Below are 15,970 nucleotides of genomic sequence, written 5' to 3'. Positions count from 1 at the left end.
CGGTGATCAGACTTGGTAACTTGTGAGACTGCTCGGGGTAGTTGGATACAAGGAAAGTTTGATGTTGCACTTGTGGAAACGCCTAAAATTTCAGGGTTGGTTTGGAGCCAAGCAATACTTCGAGAGGACGGAAGGCATTCCGGGGGTCGAAGGGTGGTGAAGGCTTGTAGGGCTATCGCAAAAATCCATGGATAGTTGGAGGCAATCGATTCTTCAGGAGGACGGAAAAGGCACAATTCGGGGGCTGAAGAGGGATGGTGGAGCTTGTTGAGCTATCTAAAATGCCGATGGGGAACAAGCGTTTCTTCAGGGAGGTACGGGCTTGATCACTCCGGAGTCTGAAGAGGATGCGGTGAATCTTGTGGGTGCTACAAAACATCCTATGGTAGTGGGATGCAAGATCTTCACGAGGACGGAAGGCATTCCGAGGAATGAAGGGGAGGTACAACTTGTGGGAAGCAAGTGGAGGATGATACTTAGGTCAAGGTTCAAGTGGGACTTGGACGTGACTGGTGATCTTGAATGGGAGAGTTCAAGGAGGATGGAGAGCAGCACAGTGGTTGATGGGTCACCATCGATTTAAAGCCAATGTGGAGAATTGTTGAAATATACCTTGAAATCTCAGTTACAAGAAGTCAGAAAAATCTTTGTTGAATTTTTTTGTATCTTTGATGTTTTGGAGATTTTATGAAAGAAAAAAAATACTATATATTTTCTTGAAAGACATTCTGACTTGGATTTGTTACTAACTTTTTGGTATATATTTTTCTATAAATAGGGAGTGCTCTATTCATAAGAAAATTGAGAGAGATAAAAAGGGAGCAACAATGTAGGGAATCAATTAGGATTTGCCGCCGACACAAGGTTAGGGTTTTGGAGAGAAACAAGAGGGGTTGTCTCTCGGGTTGACTCTAGGGTTGGACAAATGGGATTGATTAGTTTTGGAGAGAAACAAGAGGGGTTGTCTCTCGGGTTGACTCTAGGGTTGGACAAATGGGATTGATTACACCTTGGGAAACACTTATCAAATCGAGTCTCTTGGCCACGGGAAGAGATTCGGGTTTTGGGTAGAGTTATGATTAATTCCTTGTAACCCAATTGAGAATTTCTTTGTAAAATTACTCTTTGATATAATGGAACGGAGGGGTTGCTCTCTCCCCCAGACTAGGTCATTGTTGGACTGAACTGGGTAAGTCTCCTTTATCTTTTATCGTTTGTTATTATTATTGCTTATTCCGCTTAATTATTTGGTTGTCGTTCTATTTCTCCACACATCAAGTTATTCATTGGTGTGATTTTTACGACGAATTCACAACAGCATCCGAACTGGGAAAGGAAATAGGGGGAGTAATAGAAGTGTCTCATATATCTTTTGTTGTTTTCTCCAAAAGATATACTGAATCCAGCTGGTGTCTTAATGAGTTGAAAAAGATAATGACATGCCACAAAACTGAGGGCCAGGTGGTTGTCCCTGTATTTTATGATATTTATCCTTCAGTTGTGCGCCACCAGAAGGGTCATTTTGGACAAGTTTTGAGTACTACTGCTAAAAAAATATTCTTTGACGCAAGGAAGGTAACGGTCGATTATGTGGTGTCTAGTTGGATGAGTGCACTCACCGAAGCTGCTAATTTGTGAGGTTGGCATGTTCCCAATTGCAGGTAGCTAAATCAACATTTACTAGATTCTTGTTTTTTTTTTTTCTTTCAGAATGTAAGAATAAGTTTTGACCTTGTGGTCTTTCATATTTATTATTAATTAGTGTCTTGATCGTTAATTACACAAAGTACACCATCCAAATATATATACAAGCGAGACACAGTAATGTCCTTCAACATAGGAATGGAGCCATCTGCTGAAGTGATCATCCAGCCTTATGCAGAGATTTATGCAGATATTGGAATTAACTGTCCTTGTAGAGCGGAGCCTTGTCAAAATTGAAAAGATTAACAAGCTTGGAATGCATGATTTAATAAGAGACGATGGGAAGAGAAATTGTGCGTGAAAGTTCACCTAAAGAGCTTGGGAAGCGTAGTAGATTGTGGTTTCATGAGGATGTACATGATGTTTTGACAAAACATACTGCAAGAACTTTCTCAAAATAAATTTGAAACTGATCATCCTCATAATCTTTTCAAGATCATAGAATCTTTGTTTGTTTTAAATTGTTTTGCTCTTAAAATTAATTTGTGAAAATTCTTGGCTTCATGAATTTAGTGTGTTTGCAATGTCATACACATTACATGTGTACATGAGCTGCAACTTTGCAAAAAATATTTAACCCTCGTGCATGAGAAAGTTATTCCTAAACTTACCTTTTTTTTCTCAATATCCATTTTTTTTTTTTAAAACTTGGTATCCGGCCCTAGGACCGGCTAATCCAAGGGGACCAATCTCACCGCCCACTAGCGGGGCCCATTTAAGGAGAGTTTTTTTTTTGTATGGACTTTTTTTAATATCAATTGATTTTGTTGAAGGGTCTTGTATTGTAATAATAAGGAAATGAGATGGATTAATATTTTAGATCAAGATTCACTACAATTTATTCTAACCATAGGTTTTAATATTTAGTGTAAAATTCAATAAAAAGAGACATGTTTAGATGTGAAAAAGACCAAAAATACATTAAAAAACAGTGCAAATTTGCAAATATATAAATATAGAAAATTTAAATGTCAGAAGCCACTAAACAAGGGATGTATTGAATTGAGATTTTAAATGATTTTAAATGATTTTAAATGTTAGAAATAAGTTTCATCTCTTTTTCTCTCATCTCCTAAGTTGTAACCCTAGCCGTCACCTTTTTTCTTCTTCTTAGTTTATCAAAGAGGGGTGATTTCAGGTCAAATCTTGACCTAAAATCACCCCTCCAAATTGCTTTTTCTTTCTCGTTATTAAATAAGTGTGATTTTTCACATATTTGTTTGGTTTTGTGTTATTTGTTATCCCGTCCTTGTGCGGTGTATTCTATTGTGCCGTCTCTGTGCGGTGTATTTTGTTTTCCCGTCTTTGTGCGGTGTTCATTTGTTTCAGGTTGAAAGATTAGATCCGATCAAGTACAAATCTATCCAATGTCGACTTTTGTGTCATCAATGTTGCAGATCTGGGGGCATGGACATTCCAGACACTTCAATATAGTCATATATGTAGGCTTATGTAATTTGCCGTTTTATGCTATTAACATGGATGCTGTGAGTTTGTTTGCAGATTCATCCTTTTTGTTTTTAGCAAATTTGAATTTGTATTACATCGATGTAGTCTATCAGTTTGAATGAATGAATATCCTTTATTTTTAGTCAAAAAAAAAAGATTTTTTTATAATAAAATAATCTTGTGTTGTGGTATTCAATCAAGATTTTTATGGAATATAAATAAATCTTGTGGTATTCCATTAAGATAATTAGGATTTTTTTTCAAGGCAATGATATGGTACTTAAATAAGACATTGTACCACCAATTTAATGTTTATTTATTTTTATTAAATCAAATTGAATAGCTTTTATATATATATAAAAACATTAACGTTACTTTCAAAAAAATAAAAACATTACCGTTTGATAATTAAGGGTGTGTTTGGCTATGAAGAAAAATAAGGAAGAGGGAATAAAGTAAGAAAGAGTACTCTGAGCAGCTTCTACAACTCAAAAATAAAATTGTCATCAAAGTTAGCCTCTGCTAGGGGTGCTCAAATCCAAACCAATCCAAATAAAAACCGATAACCGATCCAAAAAAACCGAAAACCGCAAAAAACCGAAGTTTTTTGGATGTGTTTGGATGTTCTTTTGTGAAAACCGTTGGATCGGATCGGATTTCGGATTGATTTCTTAAAACCGATCCAATCCGAACCAAACCGCATACATATATTTTAATATTTATTTATCTTTTTATTAGTATAAATATATATATTGCATTAACCTTTTTTATTCATTTTAAATTTTGTTAATATTATATGTTAGTTTAATTTAATCTATTTTTTTTACTTTTTATATGTTTCGAATATAATTGGTAATTGTCATTCCAAAATATTAATTTTCAATATATTATATGTTATATTTTACATCAAACTTAATATTTATTTTGTCAAAAATGTCAAACTATTATTTTGTAGCGTTTTTTATAATATTTATATTTATTAAAAAAAATTACAATTTATAATTTGGATATCCAAAAACCGATCCAAATTAAACCGCATAATATTGGATCGGATTGGATCGGATTTTGTTTATTTGTCATCCAAAACCGAACCGAACCGCAAATGAATTTATTTTTGGATCGGATGAGTTTTTGCCTCAAAACCGATCCAAACCGAACCGCGAGCACCCCTAGCCTCTGCCTCACTAAAATGATGAAACCACTTACTGCTACTAACATCAAAGTTAGCCTCACTTAAAAATGCACATGCCGCAGGAAATAACTTCAGTTAATATGTGACTCATACCAAATGATAAGGACAATTTAGTACTGAATCTCCTAAAGCATAATAAATTTATTCAAATTCTCCTAAGATGAGCCAACCTAACCTAAAATTAATCATGAATCAAATTAAAATCCTCAATTTGTATATAAATAAGGAAGTAAAGTATTGCAATATAGGAACACCAACCTATGGTCCACGAAGTGTGAAAATTGCTGGTTGATCCAACAGGAGATGCAGCAACAGTCATAGAGATGCAAGAATTGGACATGAGGAAGACCCTAATCAAAGCGAAAATCAAATTAAAATCAAATCAGAAATATCAAATCCTAAACATACAAAACCTCAAATTAGAAAAATCAAAACCCTAATCAAAGTTAATATTACCGTAAGTCAAATTTCTGAAGGCAAAATCACTAAATACCACAATCAATTGATTCTGAATTCAACTTGAAAACTGAGTGAAGAATCGCGAGAGTTTTTGAAGATCGTCACGAATGCTCCGTGAAGAATCGATGGAGAATCGCGAGAGCTTGTGAAGTCTCGGAGATTCTGTGATTTTGGGAGAAAATTTTGGATGAATCGGATGAAAAATTGATCCGAGTGTGAAAGTGTATGTGATAGAAAAATCGATCTGAGAGCAAGAGAGTGTACCAAAGCTCGTATGAAAGATGAAAATTACTATTTTAAAAAATAAAAATTCAACATATTAAATATTTAATATTATTGAAAACTGCAGCAGTTTGGAACCGCAGGTAAAGTGGAAAGCGGCAGCAGTTCTATGCCAACCGTCGCTATTTGACCGCCGCTGTTTTCCTTTTTTCTTGTAGTGAGTATGAGAAGAGAGAAATAAGTAAGTGATAAGTGCCAAAAAGTAGTTAAATATCTTACTCAATTAAGGCAATTATCGACTGATTTTCAAAGATATTTATAATTAAAACCCCAAAACTTTGTACATTTTAACTAAAGATATTTTTATATCCTAATCCTAACTTTTTAAGCTTGCATGATCAAAAGAGGAGAAAAATTAATTCTTTTTCCAAGAGACTGGTGGTTGAGCGACCAGGTGGTGGCTGAGCGACCAATTTAAAGAAAATCTTGGAAAACAAGCAAAGAATTCTACACGTGTCAAATAACCCCTTCACCAAGCCAAAATGGTGGCTGAGCGACCAGGTGGTGGCTGAGCGACCAATTTAAAGAAAATCTTGGGCATCAAGCTTCAACTTTTATACGTGTCAGAAAGCCCCTTCACCAAGGCAAGGTGGTGGCTGAGCGACCAGGTGGTGGCTGAGCGACCAATTGATGCCTATAAATAGCAATTCACTCTTACAACAAAACAAAGGAATTCGGAGAGTTCAAAGACAGAGCAATTAAATTAGAATTAAGCTTAGGTCATAGGCAAGAGAAGGTGGATCCATCCAACTTGAGATATCAAGGGATTGATGTGCACTCTTTGTTCCTCTTTCCACATTTGTAAGTTTACCACCATGACAATGAGTGGCTAAATCTTTTGTTGTTGGGATTAGGTGTAGCTCATTCATAAATATGTACAACTCTTAATCATGTTATATATGTTTTAATTTATCATCAACTTAGTGTTATCTTTGATTTGCATGTTTATCTTTAAGATTTGAATTGTTATAGACATATTTCACTTTGAATCAAATGGAAAAGATAATCACTTATTAAAAATCCTAAAACTCTAGACATAGATTTAGGTTTTTAATATTCACTTTCGTATTGAAACTTAATGTTGTTGTGTTATTCAAATGTTTCGAGACATCGGAGTTTAAATAATACAATTTAGCCGTTATATTAATTATTCAATCGAGACATCGAGGATTAATAAGTATAGCGTGATTCTTGTCGTTATCTGGACACAGAAACGTCCATGAGCAATACGTGATATGTTGATGATTAGTTAAAATATATATGAATGTTTTAGAAACGTACATATAAGTGAAAGAGTGAAGTCTAATCCCGACAACCTTTTCTCTCTGAATCTTTAATCACATTTTTATTTGCATTTATATGCTTTTGCAAGTTTTTACAACAAAACAAACTTTAAATACTTCACTTAAAATTATGGTAATTGTTGAACGGTTTTTAATATCACACTAGTCCCTGTGGAGACGATAATTCTAAAACTTACTTTTGTACTTTCAACAAAATGGCGCCGTTGCCGGGGACTGGGGTTTAGATATTGGAGCATTGCAACAATTTATATTCTTTTAAGTATTTGTATATATTTGTTTATATTGTATAGTTTTTGCTTGTACTAATCCTCTTTGCTAGTCAAAGAAAGTTGTTTTTCTTGTTTGTTGAATCCTTTTTCAGATTCCCCATTAAAAGTAAAACCATGACTGATCGTGGGTATTACAACTTCTATACTCCGGGTGAGTATGAATCATATCAACAGTTTCCTCCTTATAATTATGGGCAAACTTCAGAGGCTAGATTGGAGGAGACCATGATTAAATTCATGGAAATGCAACAGCAACAAAATGAACAAATGCAACAGATGCAAGACCAGCACCAACAATATCTGAAAAACAGTCTTGCACGAGCCAAAAATTTGGAAAATCAGCTTGTTCAGTTGACTAAACAGTTAGCCAATAACAATTACCAAGGAGGAACATTTCAAACCAACACACAAACCACTCCTGACGAGAAAGATAATAATCCAATGAAAAATGAGGAAAGTGGAGAGAGTGTGAAAGATGTTGAAAACAATGAGGAAGAAAGAATGTGTGATGGATGTGGTGTAGAGAAAATAGTGGAAGAAATAGAGACACCAAAAGAAGTAGAACTTCCTCAAGAGTCACCATGTATTGAGAATATTAGCACTATTGATAATGAAGAAGTGATGATGGCTGCAGAAGAAATTGAGGGATTACTTGACAAGGAAATATCAATTGAGCAAAAGAGGGAGATGGAGAACCAGGCGTTGATTGATCGGGTAATAGACGAAATTTGTGCCTTGTTCAACAAAAAAGAATTGGGGAGGATATGGACTCCACAACATCTATATCTAAAGTTCATGGAGTTCCTCCCTAACCGAAGGAAAAAGACGGATGATGTTCTTTCCGTTTCGTTTTGGCCACCCTAACATCTCAGGCGTCGAGCTACCGACGTTAATCAAGCGCTTGTTGGGAGGCAACCCAATTTTCTATCTTTACCATTTAATTTTTGCAATTTATCATTTTAGTTTATTTAAGCATGTTTTGAAAGGTTGCTGGTAAGCCAAAACTGAACCTCTGGTGTGAAATTTTAAATTGTTTTGCTTTTCCTGTAATTCTTGCTAAGCCAGTTCAGCAGCTCAGTTTTTCTGTCACATTTCGCTAAGCGAAATTATTTTCGCTAAGCCAAAGATGCCAATCCTGTTTGTTTTAAAATAGAACAATCTCACTCATCCACTTTTCCTTATCTCTGTCCCTGCGTTTTTCTCAAGTCTCAGACCCAAAAGTTCTTTATCCTTCCATCTTTTGTATCACTACACCTCACAAAAATTTCTCTCCATCTCATTGATACTCAACTTTCAACCATGAAAAAGCTTAAATTTTTCCCATTCATCTCCAACATATTTTTGTTCTTCACTGTGCATCTTAATTCCAAGAGAAAAGGTATGAAATTTTTGTTTGCTTTTCAGGAATCTTAAAGTGAATACCCCTTTTTGTTTTTAATGAACAACTTTCTTCACTAGTAAAACTTCTCTGGGTGATTATTAAGAGAATACAAATTAGGGTTTGAATGTGAATTAGGGATTTGAACCATTCATAAGATTCAGTTAGTCATAATTGTAAGTTGGTACTTATGAGTAATTAAGGGCTGTAGAATAGGGTTGAGTTGATCTCTCTTTGAATTAGAACTTTTGATTGAATTTGAATCAATTATGTGGAACATAATGATTTTGTTGATAAATCTAATTCTACTTGTTCTGGTGCATTTTACTGTGATTTGATACTAGACTATCATGTTGGTGGCTATGAGCATATGTTTCCATTATTGGGATTTAAAAGTCTTAAATCTTTGTGCATTCATAAGAATACTCTCATGCTTAAGATGTTGAATTGTTTTTGGTTCCAGTTCTGTCAGTTACAATTGTTTCAGATATGACACTTAGAGAAAAACTCAAGAAGCTGCACAAATGGCATGGCCTATGGAAAGGCCATTTTACTCGGAGGAGGTGAGAAGCTGCTGTTGGTACCAAGGAAGTGAAGAAGATCCAGACAACTGACAAGAGAAAGATAGACCGAGAAAGCTCTCCAAAACTCTGTGAAGTTTATTTTAAATAGCTTTCGGTTAAATTTATGCTTTATCTTAATTTATATTTCTCTTGTGGTTTGAACAACATGTTGATGGTTGATTGAAAAAATGGTTCGAATTTTTGAAATTTTGAATACCATGTGCAGATGAATTGAAAAGTTTAGGTTTGTGATTAATCAAATTCAAATGCGTGATTAGAATAATTTTTTTTTAATTGCATTGTTTGAGGTCAAAATTTTGTGATTATCTTTGAATGATAGGATGAATTTGAACCAAGTAGCTTTATTCAATTTGATTTCATCCATTCCTTCTTAACATGATTAATTGATTTTGAATCACGTAGACCTAGCCGGGTGAGATTGTGTGAACCTTCCATTGTTTATATATTTGAGAGCCGGCAATTGTGTTTAACTCTGTTGATTTTAACTGAATCTTGCTATTACTTGATGTGTTTGAAGTCATGGAAATGATCAAGGCCATGTTTCTTTTTGAGTGATAACTACTTAAGCCAAAATAACCTACCTTGTGAGTTGTGTGATCCTTTGCTACCCCCCTTGAGCCAAAAATTTTGAAAATTTGTTTGTTTTGAACCTTGAACCACAATAAAGAAAAACAATGACTTGACCCTTGTCTTAGGATGATTGAGCATTAAGTTTAAGTAGGGTTGAAAACAAGTTGGGGAGAAAAGAGGTTATTTGTTTGAAAAAAAAAGAAAAAAGAAGTAGTTGAAAAACATGAGATGTTGAAGATGGTGATTGAAAAAGAAAAAAAGAAAAAGAAAAATATTGAAAGTCATTTGACACACAAATGAAAATCAAAGAAAATGTGTTACAAAAAAAAAAAAAAAGAATATAAATTGTGTCAAAACAAAAGAATTACCAAAAGAAAGAAAAATGGGGAAAGTGAAAGAGGATAAATAGCTTATGTGATGAAATTCTCAAGAATTATGCTCTCTTATCCTTAAGGCTTTTTGAATCCAAAGAGAAACAATGATTTCTTGTAGCCTAGCCCCATTACAAGCTTAAGAAAGACCTTAGTGATCCATGATTGATAGCATGTTTGTGATTATGATGAGATGTATGTTTGAATTGATTTGTTGTGAACACATTGTTTGGATTGAGAGAAACACTACACCCTTGAGATGAAACACTTGTGAGTATTGTGATTCTAGTTGATTATCTTGTTGATTTGGAAAGATTGAAATCTTACTTGAATTTTGAAACTATTTCACATTCATGCTTTGATTCTTTGGTGACTATGAAGGTTTGATTTTGAACTTGCAATACATTGAATCATGCAAACTTGAAATGATTGAAATCCAAAGTTTTTGATTGATCATAAATCTTGATTGAATCATGCACGGATGAGGTTTGAACCATATTTTGAGAGTTTATTTTGGACTTTTGTTTGAGGACAAACAAAGTTCTAAGTTGGGGAGAGTTGATAAGTGCCAAAAAGTAGTTAAATATCTTACTCAATTAAGGCAATTATCGACTGATTTTCAAAGATATTTATAATTAAAACCCCAAAACTTTGTACATTTTAACTAAAGATATTTTTATATCCTAATCCTAACTTTTTAAGCTTGCATGATCAAAAGAGGAGAAAAATTAATTCTTTTTCCAAGAGACTGGTGGTTGAGCGACCAGGTGGTGGCTGAGCGACCAATTTAAAGAAAATCTTGGAAAACAAGCAAAGAATTCTACACGTGTCAAATAACTCCTTCACCAAGCCAAAATGGTGGCTGAGCGACCAGGTGGTGGCTGAGCGACCAATTTAAAGAAAATCTTGGGCATCAAGCTTCAACTTTTATACGTGTCAGAAAGCCCCTTCACCAAGGCAAGGTGGTGGCTGAGCGACCAGGTGGTGGCTGAGCGACCAATTGATGCCTATAAATAGCAATTCACTCTTACAACAAAACAAAGGAATTCGGAGAGTTCAAAGACAGAGCAATTAAATTAGAATTAAGCTTAGGTCATAGGCAAGAGAAGGTGGATCCATCCAACTTGAGATATCAAGGGATTGATGTGCACTCTTTGTTCCTCTTTCCACATTTGTAAGTTTACCACCATGACAATGAGTGGCTAAATCTTTTGTTGTTGGGATTAGGTGTAGCTCATTCATAAATATGTACAACTCTTAATCATGTTATATATGTTTTAATTTATCATCAACTTAGTGTTATCTTTGATTTGCATGTTTATCTTTAAGATTTGAATTGTTATAGACATATTTCACTTTGAATCAAATGGAAAAGATAATCACTTATTAAAAATCCTAAAACTCTAGACATAGATTTAGGTTTTTAATATTCACTTTTGTATTGAAACTTAATGCTGTTGTGTTATTCAAATGTTTCGAGACATCGGAGTTTAAATAATACAATTTAGCCGTTATATTAATTATTCAATCGAGACATCGAGGATTAATAAGTATAACGTGATTCTTGTCGTTATCTGGACACAGAAACGTCCGTGAGCAATACGTGATATGTTGATGATTAGTTAAAATATATATATGAATGTTTTAGAAACGTACATATAAGTGAAAGAGTGAAGTCTAATCCCGACAACCTTTTCTCTCTGAATCTTTAATCACATTTTTATTTACATTTATATGCTTTTGCAAGTTTTTACAACAAAACAAACTTTAAATACTTCACTTAAAATTATGGTAATTGTTGAACGGTTTTTAATATCACACTAGTCCCTGTGGAGACGATAATTCTAAAACTTACTTTTGTACTTTCAACAAAATGGCGCCGTTGCCGGGGAAGTGAAGAAGATCCAGACAACTGACAAGAGAAAGATAGACCGAGAAAGCTCTCCAAAACTCTGTGAAGTTTATTTTAAATAGCTTTCGGTTAAATTTATGCTTTATCTTAATTTATATTTCTCTTGTGGTTTGAACAACATGTTGATGGTTGATTGAAAAAATGGTTCAAATTTTTGAAATTTTGAATACCATGTGCAGATGAATTGAAAAGTTTAGGTTTGTGATTAATCAAATTCAAATGCGTGATTAGAATAATTTTTTTTTAATTGCATTGTTTGAGGTCAAAATTTTGTGATTATCTTTGAATGATAGGATGAATTTGAACCAAGTAGCTTTATTCAATTTGATTTCATCCATTCCTTCTTAACATGATTAATTGATTTTGAATCACGTAGACCTAGCCGGGTGAGATTGTGTGAACCTTCCATTGTTTATATATTTGAGAGCCGGCAATTGTGTTTAACTCTGTTGATTTTAACTGAATCTTGCTATTACTTGATGTGTTTGAAGTCATGGAAATGATCAAGGCCATGTTTCTTTTTGAGTGATAACTACTTAAGCCAAAATAACCTACCTTGTGAGTTGTGTGATCCTTTGCTACCCCCCTTGAGCCAAAAATTTTGAAAATTTGTTTGTTTTGAACCTTGAACCACAATAAAGAAAAACAATGACTTGACCCTTGTCTTAGGATGATTGAGCATTAAGTTTAAGTAGGGTTGAAAACAAGTTGGGGAGAAAAGAGGTTATTTGTTTGAAAAAAAAAGAAAAAAGAAGTAGTTGAAAAACATGAGATGTTGAAGATGGTGATTGAAAAAGAAAAAAAGAAAAAGAAAAATATTGAAAGTCATTTGACACACAAATGAAAATCAAAGAAAATGTGTTACAAAAAAAAAAAAAGAATATAAATTGTGTCAAAACAAAAGAATTACCAAAAGAAAGAAAAATGGGGAAAGTGAAAGAGGATAAATAGCTTATGTGATGAAATTCTCAAGAATTATGCTCTCTTATCCTTAAGGCTTTTTGAATCCAAAGAGAAACAATGATTTCTTGTAGCCTAGCCCCATTACAAGCTTAAGAAAGACCTTAGTGATCCATGATTGATAGCATGTTTGTGATTATGATGAGATGTATGTTTGAATTGATTTGTTGTGAACACATTGTTTGGATTGAGAGAAACACTACACCCTTGAGATGAAACACTTGTGAGTATTGTGATTCTAGTTGATTATCTTGTTGATTTGGAAAGATTGAAATCTTACTTGAATTTTGAAACTATTTCACATTCATGCTTTGATTCTTTGGTGACTATGAAGGTTTGATTTTGAACTTGCAATACATTGAATCATGCAAACTTGAAATGATTGAAATCCAAAGTTTTTGATTGATCATAAATCTTGATTGAATCATGCACGGATGAGGTTTGAACCATATTTTGAGAGTTTATTTTGGACTTTTGTTTGAGGACAAACAAAGTTCTAAGTTGGGGAGAGTTGATAAGTGCCAAAAAGTAGTTAAATATCTTACTCAATTAAGGCAATTATCGACTGATTTTCAAAGATATTTATAATTAAAACCCCAAAACTTTGTACATTTTAACTAAAGATATTTTTATATCCTAATCCTAACTTTTTAAGCTTGCATGATCAAAAGAGGAGAAAAATTAATTCTTTTTCCAAGAGACTGGTGGTTGAGCGACCAGGTGGTGGCTGAGCGACCAATTTAAAGAAAATCTTGGAAAACAAGCAAAGAATTCTACACGTGTCAAATAACCCCTTCACCAAGCCAAAATGGTGGCTGAGCGACCAGGTGGTGGCTGAGCGACCAATTTAAAGAAAATCTTGGGCATCAAGCTTCAACTTTTATACGTGTCAGAAAGCCCCTTCACCAAGGCAAGGTGGTGGCTGAGCGACCAGGTGGTGGCTGAGCGACCAATTGATGCCTATAAATAGCAATTCACTCTTACAACAAAACAAAGGAATTCGGAGAGTTCAAAGACAGAGCAATTAAATTAGAATTAAGCTTAGGTCATAGGCAAGAGAAGGTGGATCCATCCAACTTGAGATATCAAGGGATTGATGTGCACTCTTTGTTCCTCTTTCCACATTTGTAAGTTTACCACCATGACAATGAGTGGCTAAATCTTTTGTTGTTGGGATTAGGTGTAGCTCATTCATAAATATGTACAACTCTTAATCATGTTATATATGTTTTAATTTATCATCAACTTAGTGTTATCTTTGATTTGCATGTTTATCTTTAAGATTTGAATTGTTATAGACATATTTCACTTTGAATCAAATGGAAAAGATAATCACTTATTAAAAATCCTAAAACTCTAGACATAGATTTAGGTTTTTAATATTCACTTTCGTATTGAAACTTAATGTTGTTGTGTTATTCAAATGTTTCGAGACATCGGAGTTTAAATAATACAATTTAGCCGTTATATTAATTATTCAATCGAGACATCGAGGATTAATAAGTATAGCGTGATTCTTGTCGTTATCTGGACACAGAAACGTCCGTGAGCAATACGTGATATGTTGATGATTAGTTAAAATATATATGAATGTTTTAGAAACGTACATATAAGTGAAAGAGTGAAGTCTAATCCCGACAACCTTTTCTCTCTGAATCTTTAATCACATTTTTATTTGCATTTATATGCTTTTGCAAGTTTTTACAACAAAACAAACTTTAAATACTTCACTTAAAATTATGGTAATTGTTGAACGGTTTTTAATATCACACTAGTCCCTGTGGAGACGATAATTCTAAAACTTACTTTTGTACTTTCAACAGTAAGAAATAGAGTAGATTTAGAGTATTGTTTAGAATTAGAGAAAGAGAAGAGAAATAGAGAAAAAAGAAATAGAGTGATTAAATAAATTGACAAAAAATCCCCTAATAAAGATGTTAAAGAAATGTTAATTTATTATTTAATTTATATCAATATTTTACAATTTATTAAATTACTTAACTAACTAAGTTACAGAAGATTTATTTAATTTTAAATATTTAGATTTTTTTAATTCAATTATTTTTATTTTGCCATCATTTGGTGTAATTTAAGCTACAGTACCATACTTGTTACAACGAATTGGCCATAAGCTTTTTCCTTATGCACCATGCATAAATAATGAAAATTGCTTAACGCACCCCCCAAATTGCTTAGCGCCCCCATATACTTAGTGCAACCCCTAAATTTTCTCGCGCGCCCCCAATTTTTTCTCTCGCACCCCCTAAATTTTTCTTGCGCGCCCCCCAAAACCATTTTTGTTATGGAATTGTTTCACATAAGATGTACTTATAATGCTAAAACCATTTTTACTGTCGAATGGTTTTAGAGGGTTGTAATCCAAAATCATTCTACTTGTGGAATGGTTTTGTGTGTTATTTATGTTGGGGGTGGGGGCGCGCAAAGCAATTTGGGGGGCGCAGTAGCAATTTGGGGGGGGGGCACTAAGTAAACTGGGGGGCAATAAGCAATCTGGGGGGTGTGCTAAGCAAACTGGGGGGCGCGCTAAACAATCTGGGGTATTTATGCATGGTGTGCATAAACAAGGCTTATGCACCATAACTTATGCCCCCAAAGAAGGGCATATATGGAAAAACAATTATATTAGCCTACCTTCCTCCCTTTCTTCGCGTGTGAGAGAGGATTGAAAAAAGTAGTGCGGCCATGCTATTTTATTCTTTCTATCCTATTTCTCTTCGTTCCAAAAAGAAGAAATTGAGCATCTCGCTCCTATTTCTCTCTTCACACTTTCTCTCAAAACAAACATAAATAATTTCTATTTGTTTTGATCATATTCTTTGATCATATTTCATATTATTCTATATATTAGATAATTTCTATTTGTTTTGTTCTCAAATCATATTTTTTATTTGGGAGCGTTTCAGACAAGAGAATAATCAAAATTAATTATTTTATTTTTTATTATATATTTCCAATCATATTTATGTATTTTTCACCATTTTTAATTTATTGTTTTCTATTTCTCATTATATTTAATTGTTAATTAATTTATTAAATTAGATAAATTTTTATTTAGCAAAATAAATATAGAATGAATCACTTGTTATTATTTAATGATGTATGATAAAGTGGTATCACCATTAGAACAAAATATTGTATGGATCATTTATCTATATATATAAATCTTAAATAGTTATCCTATTAGTTTTCTAAACCCTAATCCACTTAAACCAATGAAATTTTTTCATTTAGCCATGTCATTCACTTACAATGTCACATCATTTCTCCTTACATTATTGTTATATTGATCAACTTTTCATATACCTATATTTACATGTGTGATGATGCATTAATATATAAAATAAAATAAAAAACTACCCAATTATATTAAAAAAAAAGTCCGATTATATGTTTATATAAGAAAAAAAAACATATGGACTAATGGAAACAAATAGTCACTATAATGATTGAATATATCTAATCAAAAGGAAATAAAATAGTCATTAAATCATCATATTTTGCTAAACAATTGTTTA

At 33.3% G+C, this 15,970-nt stretch overlaps 1 protein-coding gene across 1 annotated transcript; it reads left to right on the top strand.

The window, feature by feature from the left end:
• Positions 1 to 6,314: 6,314 nt before the first annotated feature.
• Positions 6,315 to 12,338, top strand: LOC123923856. The gene is made up of 2 exons (XM_045976604.1): positions 6,315 to 8,037; positions 8,501 to 12,338. The coding sequence occupies exon 1, from the start codon at positions 6,774 to 6,776 to the stop codon at positions 7,521 to 7,523; it is 750 nt and encodes a 249-aa protein (XP_045832560.1). The 5' UTR covers positions 6,315 to 6,773; the 3' UTR covers positions 7,524 to 8,037; positions 8,501 to 12,338.
• The last annotated feature ends 3,632 nt before the right edge of the window (positions 12,339 to 15,970 follow it).

The sequence above is a fragment of the Trifolium pratense genome, linkage group LG4, assembly GCF_020283565.1.
Source record: "Trifolium pratense cultivar HEN17-A07 linkage group LG4, ARS_RC_1.1, whole genome shotgun sequence".
Classification (NCBI taxonomy): Eukaryota; Viridiplantae; Streptophyta; class Magnoliopsida; order Fabales; family Fabaceae; genus Trifolium; species Trifolium pratense.
The sequence above is the reverse complement of the archived record's forward strand: the minus strand, read 5'-3'. Positions and strand labels throughout refer to the sequence as shown.